Genomic DNA, 11628 nt, shown 5'->3' with positions numbered 1-11628 from the left:
TGTGACAAAGAGCCTACAAATTAAGACCATTAAACAATCTTTAAAACACAGTTTTCATCTACTCACTATTTTACTTAAAGTTATTTGCAAAGGAGATGGCATCCTAGTGTAAATAGGAAATCTGGATCAGTTGCCATAAATAGAGGGCAACCATAACAATAAATCCAGTGAAAACAAAACAGGGGGATTAAATTCTAGAGACATTCTGCTGTCTGCTGATAGCCTGTCCTGTCTTATAGGAGATTAGCAAGTGTTAGAAACATATTAACACCAAACCCAGGCTTGACTTTGATGTTAGCAGGAGGCTTTAAAAAGAGACTTGTAAGAGGAATACTTTTCTGAGTAATTCCAAAATCTCTGGTAGGGGTTGGCCCTGGGGCCTGGAAGGAAGTTCCTGGTGGCATTCATCCCCCTGCCTTGGTCAGGAGTGAACTCTCCTTTTCCTTACACTTCTAGAGAAGAGCAGAATGGATGGCATTCGGGAGCAGGCACTGTCTGGGGAGTTAAGACCTAATTTGAGTCGAGTCCTAATTTGACCCTAATGGACTAGGTGACTTGGGCAGGTCCCCTCCCATGCCTGAGCCTCAGCAGTAAAATGATGAGATGGGGTGGATGGGAGGTTTTCAGGCTGTTTCCTGGTACCCCAGGGGTCTCCCATAGGTGCCTGGATAGGGGGATGTTTCAGTGCCAGGTTCAGCCCTCCAGGCTCTGCCTCAGTGGCACCAGCAGTGCTGCTTTGGGCTGCTTTTACGCATTGTGTTTCCTCCTGAGATTCCATTCTCTTAAAGGCTGTCCTGTTTAAAGACCATTTTAGCCTTCCCGTCTAAGTCTTCACGCGGTGCCACCACCTGCCTCTGGCAAGGTAGATTGCTCTGCGTTCTGCTTCAGGGGTTCTTCCAGTGGCCTATGCTCGTTTTCTCCTGCAGGAACCTGGGTTCTTGCTGCCTGTCCAGTGGGTTCTGGAGAGACTGTGGTCCAGGGTCAGGTTGAGCCTGAGGAGTCAGGCTCCTGGGCTCACTGTCTTCCTATAAGCCCTGAATAGCTCTCTCTCATTTATTTTCCCTATTCTAATTTTTTTTTTTTTTTTTTTTTTTTTTTAGATAGAGTCTCACTCTGCCACCCAGGCTGGAGTGCAGTGTCAGGATCACAGCTCACTCAAGCCATCTGAGCACAAGCAGTCCTCCCACCTCAGCCTCCTGAGTAGCTGGGATTACAGGCACATGCCACCATACCCAGCTAGTTTTTTGTAGAGGGCAGGTTTCACCATGTTGCCCAGGCCGATCTGGAACTCCCAGAGTCAAGCGCTGCGCCCACCTCGGCCTCCCAAAGTGCTGGGTTTATAAGCATGAGCCATCGCACCTGGCTCTATTTTTTGTATTTTTAAAGTGAGAGGAATGATAGCAGTCTGAAGCCATTTCTATAGAACAATAGAAATAGAAAAATAGAATACAAACCAAAAATACAAATAGAGGCACCGTCTTTCACGCACTCAGCTCAGTTCAGATTGCAAAGTGCTTCTCCAGCCATAATCCTACTTGCCTTAAACATTTTTGTGAGTCAGAAAGGGCAGAGTTTTTTTTGTTTTGTTTTTGTTTTTTTTTTAATCCCAAGCACAGCCTACAACAGAGCCCTTCTTTCAGAGACATGAATGTTACCTCATTAGCTTGTACAGTACAATTTAAATAATACCAATAGCAGCTGCCTATTCAGGGTTTGGTGAGTCCCTGTGCTTAGCCCTTTCTGGGCATTGCTTCATTGGGTCCTTATAGCAGCCCTGTGAGGTGGGTATTGTTCTAAGTCCCATTTTACAGAGGTGGGCACTGAGGCTCAGGGAGCTGAGGTAACTTGCCTAAGGCCACACAGCTGGAGCATGCGTGTCCACCAGGCAGTGCACGGCCCTGGCAAGATGCTGGTGGTGACTGCATTGCCTGGGGAGGGCCAGGACTTTTAGTTTGTAAAGTGCTCTCATAGCTGGCTCTTACAGGTTTCTTTTTTCTTTTCCTTTTCTTTCTTTTCTTTTTTTTTTTGAGGCGAAGTTTCTCTCTTGTTGCCCTGGCTGGGGTGCAGTGGCGCGATCTTCGCTCACTGCAACCTCTGCCTCCTGGGTTCAAGCAATTCTTCTGCCTCAGCCTCCCGAGTAGCTGGGGTTACAGGCGCCTGCCACTATGCCTGGCTAATTTTGTATTTTTAGTAGAGACAGGGTTTCACCATGTTGGTCAGGCTGGTTTTGAACTCCTGACCTCAGGTGATCTGCCCGCCTTGGCCTCCCAGAGCTCTGGGATTACAGGCATGAGCCACTGCGCCCGGCAGCTCTTACAGGTTTCTGAGCCGCTTTGTGGCTCATGCGTCCTAACCCCAGAGTGCACCTGTATGTTTGTTTTATAAGTGTTAGTGTCCCTTCATTGACTTGCAAAGTACTGGGTACGTGGCGCATGGGAGGACTGCATTGCTGGGCGCACAGTGTCCCATCCTTGGAAAGATCATGGCCCTTTTAATGTCAGCCTTGCATTCCATCAGCAAGGAGAAATCCTCCACATTTCATAGGTGAAGACACAGGCTCACAGCGGCGGTGACCACAGACATAGCATTGGCCACCATTTTTCGTCACTTACCAGATGTCAGGCAGTTTTACGTAGAGTATCTTTTTTATAATTGTTTAATCTTTTTAGAGCAGGGTCTTACAATTGGACCCATGTTGGATTCTAACTCCTGGGCTCAAGCGATCCTCCTACCTTAGCCTCCCGAATAGCTGGGATACATGCAGTTATCTTACTTGATTCTTCCAAGAACCTTATGAGGGAGATATTATCATCCCTGTTTTATATTTGACGAAACCGAGACCTAGAGGAGTGTGAAACCTTTTCAAGGACGCATAGCAGAGCTGGCTGGGAGTCTAGGTTTTCCCTTGTCAGAGGTCTGGGGGAAGGCAGCGTAGGGCTGGCTTCAAGGGTATGTGTGATCTGTGCAGGCACACAGAGCCCCGTGCTCAGAGGGAGCCCATTACGTGGCTTAATGCCTGCTGTTGCCTTCTCGACATTCTTTTTTTGTTGTTGAGGCGGAATCTCGCTCTGTCACCCAGGCTGGAGTGCAGTAGTGTGATCTCGGCTCACTGCAACCTCCGCCTCCCGGGTTCAAGTGATTCTCCTACCTCAGCTTCCCAAATAGCTGGGATTACAGGCTCGTGCCACCATGCCCGGCTAATTTTTGTATTTCTAGTAGAGACTGGGTTTTACCATGTTGGCCAGGCTGGTCTTGAACTCCTGACCTCAAGTGATCCACCCGCCTTGGCCTCCCAAACTGCTGGAATTACAGGCATGAGCCACCACGCCGTCCTTGACATTCTTTATAATTTTTGAACAAGGGACTTCCACATTTTTTCACTGCCTTCAGTGGGAGGAGCCGGGAGGTCCTGGCTTTCCCTCACTTCTTCCTTTCTCCCCTGCCTGTCCTAGGCCCTGTTTGACACACAGAACGAACTACGTGCACACATCCCGAACTTCACCTTCAACCTGGGCTACTCAGGGAAATTCTTCCACACAGGTAAGTGGGCCTGCCCCTGCCCTCACTAGCAACTACCAGGATCCTCAGCACCCAAACCCTCAAAGCATCCATCCACGAGGGCAGCAGGTGGGCTTACTGGCCCACATTAGGGGCAGATGTGACCCCTTTGCCCCCCCGGAGCCAACAGCCTACAAGAGCAGTCACAACCCAGGCAGAGGCCATCTGGGGACAACAGCAGCGGCAGCAACAGCAGCTGCTTGTCCCTCCCTGGCCTTTCAGGCTGTGCTGGCCTGGGTGGGGTATCTTCTCCCTCTTACCTCTCTCTCCTATCTTTTAAAATTATGTGTATTATTTCTGCTTATGAAAGAAGCTGGTTGAATTTTAAGAACATTACAGAAACATGTAGCATAGAAAGTGAAGATGCCCTGTAATTGTACCCACCTTAGATGACCAGTGTCCTGGGGTTTATTTTAGAGTCCTAAGGGTTGAGGGTGAGGGCTATAGGTTGCTTGGTGCACACTTTCCTTCCTCTTTGGGGCTCTCTCACTTACTGTTCTCTCCTCATCTGCTGTCCTTCAGGGACTGGGCAGGAAGAAACAGCCCCTGAGCTGGTCATCTGCAGTGACCGTTTCCCCTAGCTGCCTTCTGCCCAGGCCTCAGTGAGACAGCCTCTCTTGAATTCTAAGAAAACCATTTTAGTCAGTAATTCAGCAGATGGAGGGGTATATGCAACATAGCCCCAAAGCCAAATAGGAGTGATCCTGGGTTGTCTGCATTTTTTATATTCTTTTTAAAATGTTTTATTTATTTTTGGCCAGGCGTGGTAGCTTAGCCTATAATCCCAGCACTCTGGGAGGCTGAGGTGGGCATATTATTTGAGGTCAGGAGTTCAAGACTACCCTGGTCAACATGGCGAAACCCCATCTCTACTAAAAATACGAAAATTAGCCGGGCGTGGTGGCATGCACCTGTAGTACCAGCTACTTGGGAGGCTAAAGCAGGAGGATTGCTTGATCCCAGGAATGCAAGGCTGCATTGAGCTATGATCACACCACTGTACTCCTGCCTAGGTGACAGAGTAAGACTGTCTGAAAAAAAAAAGAAATTATTTATTTTTAGAGACAGGACCTCCCTCTGTCACCTAGGCAGGAATACAGTGGTGCAATCATAGCTCACTGCGGCCTTGAACTCCTGGGATCAAGCAGTCCTCCTGTCTTAGCCTCCCGAGTAGATGGTACTACAGGTGCATGCCACTATGCCTAGCTATTAATATTTTAAAAATTTTTGTAGAGATGGGGCCTCGCACTATGTTGCCTAGGCTGGTCTCAAACTCCTAGGCTCAAACGATCCTCCCACCTTGGCCTTCCAAAGTGCTGGAGTTACAAGTGTGAGCCACTGTGCTTGGTTGTTTTTTATGTTCGTAACCCTTAGCATATCAGAGGTGGTTGTAGTAATACATCTGAGACAGAGGGTCAAACATCCTGGATATATACAAAGAGCTTCCATAGATCATTAGATAAAAGACAAGTGACCTGATTTGGATCATTGGAATAGAATCAGAGCAGGTATGTCAGAGGTAGAAGAAACCCTTGAGATCATTGACTCCAGACCCCGAATTGTGCAGATGGGCCCAAGGATCTAGAAAGGAGGTAGTTTTGGTGTAGGTCCCCCATTGAGTCAAGGGCACACTTTAGACTAGAACTCAGGGCTCTGGGCTGGGGCTCTGTCTGCTTCTGTGCTGTAGCCCAGATAACTCTTCCAGGCAGCTCCTGAGTGGACTGTGGCCATGTGCTCCCATCCCCAGGCACAGGCCCAGGTTAGAGGGCCTCATGGCCCAGTGGGCGGGGCTGAGCTGCCTGTGCTGCTGCAGGTACCGATGCTGAGGACGCTGGGGATGATCTGCTGCTGTCGTATGTCAAGGAGTTCTGGTGGTTCCCTCACATGTGGAGCCACATGCAGCCCCACCTTTTCCACAACCAGTCCGTGTTGGCCGAGCAGATGGCCTTGAACAAGAAGTTCGCTGTCGTGAGTAAGATTCCCTACAGGGCAGAGCGGGGTGGGTTAAGGGTTGGGCTGGAGGTCCAGACTACTGGCCTCTTGCTGCTTTTGCAGTCTGCTGTGATGGATTTTTACTAACACCTCTGGGCCAGGGCCCAGGGAGAGCTGCCTTTATAACCACTGTCTCCTTGAAGCCTCAGGAGAATAACCCCTTCACAGACAAGAAACCAAGACTCAGGGAGGTCACATCAGCTACTAAAAGGTCCAGCTGGGACTTAAACTCAGGCCATTTGTTTCCTGTGCCCAAGCTCTTATTAGAATGGGAGGCTCTGGAAAGCTGGAAGAGGTGCTCAATGAGGAGGGAACGAGCCCTGGGTGCTAGGTAGAATGAAGAGAAGGCAGGAAAGGCCCTCATCCTTGTCCCTTACTACAGGGTACTTGAGTCCTTTGTGCTAGAGGTGTGTGCACCGGACCGAGAGTCAGGAGACCTGGGTTCTAATCCCAGCTCTGCCAGTTGCCCACACTGAGGTTCTGGGCACATTCCTTGCCCTCCCAGGCCTCAGCTTCTCCATCTGTACCATGAAGGCTCAGACCAGCAGCCCTGCTGACCTAGCCTCTGATTTCTCACTCCCATTCTACAAAGGGGGAATAAGGCCCAAAGGGGAAAGACCCCTATGCTCATCCTGGCCTGGTCATCTTCTCCCTAGGAGCATGGCATTCCCACAGACATGGGGTATGCAGTGGCGCCCCACCACTCGGGCGTGTACCCCGTGCACGTGCAGCTGTACGAGGCTTGGAAGCAGGTGTGGAGCATCCGCGTGACCAGCACGGAGGAGTACCCCCATCTGAAGCCAGCCCGCTACCGCCGTGGCTTCATCCACAATGGCATCATGGTGAGTGGGCCCCTGAAGCCCGGGAGGTGGCAGAATGGAGAGCACACGCTGTCCTGGGAAGCATGGCTCTGGTTTGCTGGCTTAGGGTTTGCAGATCAACTTCTGCTGCCTCCTCTGGCACCCGAGGCTCTCTGTCCCAGGGAGGGTGGGCTGCCACTCCGGCCCCTTTCATGAGCTCTTTCTTAGCTTTTGTGACAGAGGATCAAGCAATAGTGAGCATTCTCGAAAGAGGTTTCTAATGAGGACATGGGACAGGGCTCTGTTACAGTCTTTTTGCTGATTAAAAATTTTTTTCTTGTCTGGGCGTGGCAGCTCACACCTGTAATCCTAGCACTTTGGGAGGCTAAGGAGGCAGATTGCTTGAGCCCAGGAGTTTCACACCAGCCTGGGCAACATAGTGAAACCCCATCTCTACTAAAAAAAATACTAAAAAAAAATATACCTGATGATTAGCCAGGTGTGGCGGTGCACGCCTGTAGTCCCAGCTACTTGCAGGGCTCAGGCAGGAGGATCACTTGAACCTGGGAGATCGAGGCTGCAGTGAGCCAAGATTGTGCCACTGCACTCCAGCCTAAGTGACAAAGTGAGACTGTCTAAAAAAAAAAAAAAAAAAAGAAAAAAATCCTCCCCCTGGGGCTTCTACCATGCATCTATCCCTTTTTTTTTTTTTTTGTTCTTTCTTTTTTCTTTTTCTTTTTTTTTTTTTTTGAGACAGAGTTTTGCTCTTGTTGTCCAGGCTGGAGTGCAGTGGTGTGATCTCAGCTTACCACAACCTCCTCCTCCTGGGTTCAAGCAATTCTCCTGCTTCAGCCTCCCAAGTAGCTGGGATGACAGGCATGCACCACCACGCCTGGCTAATTTTGTATTTTTAGTTGAGACAGGGTTTCTCCATGTTGGTCAGGCTGGTCTCGAACTCCTGACCTCAGGGGATCCACCCACCTTGGCCTCCCAAAGTTCTGGGAATTACAGGCGTGAGCCACTGTGCCCAGCCTTGCATCTATCCCTTGGCACCACTGGGGACACAGAAATGCACAAAACAGAGGAAAGTTCCTGCCCTTGTAGACCTGACATTCTAGTGGCAGGAGACAGACCATATGCTCATGCGTGTATAAAGTATACAGTGGTCAGATGGTGATGAGTGCCACGGACAGAGTTAAGCAGGGAATGGAAGGAAGGAATGCTGGCAAGAGGAGAAGCTGGTTTAAATAAGGTGGCTAGGTGGGTCTTCCTGGAATAAGCCACGCTGCCTCATGAGGAAGAGCACTCAAGACAGAGAACAGCAAGTGCAAAGGCCCTGAAGCAGGCTGTGCTGACTGTGTTTGAGGGCCAAATAGGAGGCCAGGATGACTGCAGGGGAGTGAGGGATGGTGGTAGATGAGGTCAGGGGTGGGTGACGGACCAGATCGATAGGGCTATGTAAGGCCAGCCATTGGATGGCCATGGACTTTTAGGCTGAGGTGGGAAGATTTTGAATGGAGCATGATCTGACTCATCTTTGAAAGGGATTTCTATCATTCTGGCTGTTGTGTGGAGCAGAGACTGTAGGGGACAAAAGTGGCAGCAGGGAGACCAGTTAGGAGGCACTGTGGTCTTCCAGACCAGAGCAGGCAGCAGCTTGGACCAAGGCCCGGTGTTGGGACTTGGCCATACTCTGGGCTTAGAATAGTTAGGCCCATGGTTAGATGAGTTGGATGTAGGGTGTGGGAGGAAGAGAGGACTCCAAGATGACTGCAGGGTTTTTAGCCTAAGGTGCTAGAAGGATGAGTTGTCATCAGTTGAGCTGGGGCAGCAGTGGGTAGGCAAGGTTTGTGCATTTGTCCATCAGTCCATCCATCCATCCACCCACTGACCTCAGCACCAGGCCTTTGTGCTAAACTCTAGGCACTCCTTCAGGTCCTCAACCCTGAACTTCAGGGATGAGGTGGTGACAAGGCAGGCACATTCCCTGCTCCCTTGGAGCTCACAGTTTCGTGAGGGGAGACAGATGACAAATGGCTAACCCAGTGTGTGACAACGAGTGTCACCAGGTGAGGTTCTAATATTGCAAGGGGGCTTGCAGAGCGTGTCCGGGAGAGCTGCTTCAGAGAGGGCCAGGCAAGGACCGTGGCTGCAGCAGTCCAAGTTTCCAGAAGCATTCCCACTCTGTTACTTTGAGGTCTGCTCATTTTGTGCAGAGAATAGCAGTGAAGTTTGTAAAATGGCAGTGGCCTGTAGTTCACCGGGGGGAACGCTGTGCTGTAGGCTGCACCCAAGGGTCGGGTCTGTGCAGCCACATAGAGACTGCCTTTCTGAGGAGCAGCTAGGCCTTCCTCTGAGGAAAAGTCCTCCCACCACCACCATGCCAGAAGGCACCATAGCTCCTCTCCCCCACCCCCTCCTCAGGTTCTCCCGCGGCAGACCTGTGGCCTCTTCACACACACCATCTTCTACAACGAGTACCCTGGCGGCTCCAGCGAGCTGGACAAGATCATCAACGGGGGCGAGCTCTTCCTCACTGTGCTCCTCAATCCTGTGAGTGCCCCACAGCCTATGACTGCTGGTGAGAAGGGGCTGCTGTACAGCCCGCCTGCAGCTGGCGCAGTCTTCCTGGAGCCAGGAAAGGGCGGAGAGGCATGAGTGAGTGCCTGGCAGTTGGGAGATCCACTCACAGTGCTGGCCCTGTCCTGCCTCGGCTGTGTGACCTTGGCTAAAGAATCCGAGCATGCTTTTTTTTCCTTTCCTAATCATGTACTTTAATACGAAAGCATGCTTTTTTTTTCCTGTCTTAATCATGTACTTTAATACGAAAGTGTTGGCATTTTTATGCATGTTCCCTTTGAGTCTCTGCTCATGTGTGTATACACACATACACAGATACACACACATATATAAATGGCATTTGAGTTTTCTAGGTCTCGCTTTCCTTATTTGCAAAATACAAACAATTACCTCTACTTTAATAATATGAAATAAACTTCAAGTGGTGGTTGTTAGTCAGCTCTGTGGGCTGAGTACTCTTCATCCTCCATGCACCCCACCCCTAACATTTACAAAACAAAACCCGAATAGCTCCCACATTTGGATCTGCTTTCCATTTCAGGACTGTAATATTTGGGGTCAGTCAGGCCTGGTTCGTCTGTTGCCTCATCTAAGTACTCACAGCAGGTTTGTTGAGAGCCCCAGCGTAACTTCCGCTGGTCATCAGGGGCCTTGCAAGCTGAGGCAGGGTCAGAAGGATCAGAGTTGGCGGTGAGGGTGGCTCAGACACTGATGGGCCTTGCCTCTCTCCTCCCCTCCCCTGGAGCAGATCAGCATCTTCATGACGCACCTGTCCAACTATGGGAATGACCGCCTGGGCCTGTACACCTTCAAGCACCTGGTGCGCTTCCTGCACTCCTGGACCAACCTCCGGCTGCAGACGCTGCCCCCTGTGCAGTTGGCCCAGAAGTACTTCCAGATCTTCTCTGAGGAGAAGGACCCACTCTGGCAGGTGGGGGGCTGGGCAGCCTGGGCACCTTGCTGCAGGGATGGAATGCCACCATGCACAGGCATACACTCCAGATATGGACTCAAGGCTCAGCCATCATGCCCTCACACTCTCGCTCGAATGTAAACTCAGGTCTCCGTCCACTCACCAGTATGAGTGCATTCACTCCTTTGCCCACATGCATGTTCATACATGTACATACCTCCCCATGCAGACCTACATGCATGCAGTCATACATAGCCTTGGAAAAAACAGTGTTAAAAAAAAACGAGTGGGCTGGGCGCAGTGGCTCATGCCTATAATCCCATTACTTTGGGAGGCCAAGGTGGGCGGATTGCTTGAACCCAGGAGTTCAAGATCAGCCTGGGCAATATGGTGAAACCGTGTCTCTACAAAAAATACAAAAATTAACCGGGCATGATGGTGCGTGTCTGTAGTCCCAGGTATTCAGGAGGCAGAGGTGGGAGGATCAATTGAGCCTAGAGGTTGAGGCTGCAGTGAGCTGTGATCATACCACTGTACTCCAGCCTGGGCAACAGAGTGACACCCTGTTTCAAAAACAAAAAACAACTCCAAGTGAACACAGTGCAGACAAAGTATAGAAAGTGACTGCCCTGTCTTGATCAGACTCTTAGATAATCTCTTGTATCTCTTCTAACTCCAGCAGGCTCTGAGCGGGAAAAGGGACTGATGGGAGGGTTTGGGGGCCAGTTTTGGGGAAAATCTGCTCCTATGGGCTGTTAAAAAGTGGAAGCAGAAGCTGGAATTGGTGACAGTCTCATAGTTCAGACCAGGAGTCCACAAACAATGACTCATGGGCCAAATCCAGCCTGAGACCTGTTTTTGTAAAGAAAGTTTTATTGGCAGACAGCCACGCTCATTCTTGTATGTACTGTCTATAGCTGCTTTTATGCTATGACGGCAGAGTTGAGTAGTTGCAGTGGAAACTTCCATACCCCAAACCTAAAATATTTACTAAACACTTACCAAAGATTTACTAAACTTTATAGAAAACGTTTATTGACCCCCTGGTTCAGACCGAGCTTGTCCAGTTAAATTCAACAAGTGCTTGTGAGTTCCTGTTACGTGCTAAGGGGCATTTTGCCAGGCTCTTTGGGGGACGTGAAACTGACCAGAAGTGGAGCCTGCCTGTCAGCAGCTCCGTGTCTGGGAGTGGGGATGTGACAAGGACACATGTAGCATGTAGGTATTATGCCTGTTGGGCTGTAAGGGCCACATATCCATGCGCAGTGAGAGTCCGCTGACTGGGTTCTGGGGCGCCCCACACGTCCCTTCCACTGTTGTTTTAGGACCCCTGCGAGGACAAACGTCACAAAGACATCTGGTCCAAGGAGAAGACGTGTGACCGCTTCCCAAAGCTCCTCATCATTGGCCCCCAGAAAACAGGCAGGTCTCTCTGCTCTTGACCCAGCTTCCCCAACTGCCTGCTGTCTCAGCCACAGAATTCTGAGGACTGCCTCGCCCTGGCCCCACTCCCGGATAATTTGCTCCCTCTTTCCCAGGAAGTAAGAGTGAAGTTGGGGTGAACACAAATTGCCTGTCAGTATGGAGGGGAAAGAGGTGGAGGAGGGGCCTGGAGTTCTCCTATTTATCCCGAACCATAGCCTCAGGGAGCTCTCTCTGCATCATCCTGGGAAGTCTCCAAGTCTAGTCAGAGAAGCCCAGATCAGTTGCTCTGCAAGTTTGAGTAGTGCCAAGCAAAACTGGTACAAAGAGGACTGTGATCAATTAACCATGTCTGCCAGAGGT

The 11628-nt window shown here is 50.3% G+C and overlaps 1 protein-coding gene across 10 annotated transcripts in view; it reads left to right on the top strand.

The window, feature by feature from the left end:
* The window catches only part of NDST1 (N-deacetylase and N-sulfotransferase 1), a 72609-nt gene that overhangs the window by 44432 nt on the left and 16549 nt on the right, over nt 1-11628 (top strand). For all 10 annotated transcript variants that reach the window (XM_038005962.2, XM_038005952.2, XM_038005947.2 and 7 more), the window contains 6 exons: nt 3453-3540; nt 5372-5526; nt 6207-6392; nt 8775-8903; nt 9679-9861; nt 11169-11265. In XM_038005962.2, the coding sequence (XP_037861890.1) occupies nt 3453-3540; nt 5372-5526; nt 6207-6392; nt 8775-8903; nt 9679-9861; nt 11169-11265 (838 nt within the window). The remainder of the gene's footprint in view (nt 1-3452; nt 3541-5371; nt 5527-6206; nt 6393-8774; nt 8904-9678; nt 9862-11168; nt 11266-11628) is intronic.

The sequence above is a fragment of the Chlorocebus sabaeus genome, chromosome 23 (assembly GCF_047675955.1).
Source record: "Chlorocebus sabaeus isolate Y175 chromosome 23, mChlSab1.0.hap1, whole genome shotgun sequence".
Lineage (NCBI taxonomy): Eukaryota > Metazoa > Chordata > Mammalia > Primates > Cercopithecidae > Chlorocebus > Chlorocebus sabaeus.
This window is presented reverse-complemented; position numbering and strand designations above follow the sequence as displayed.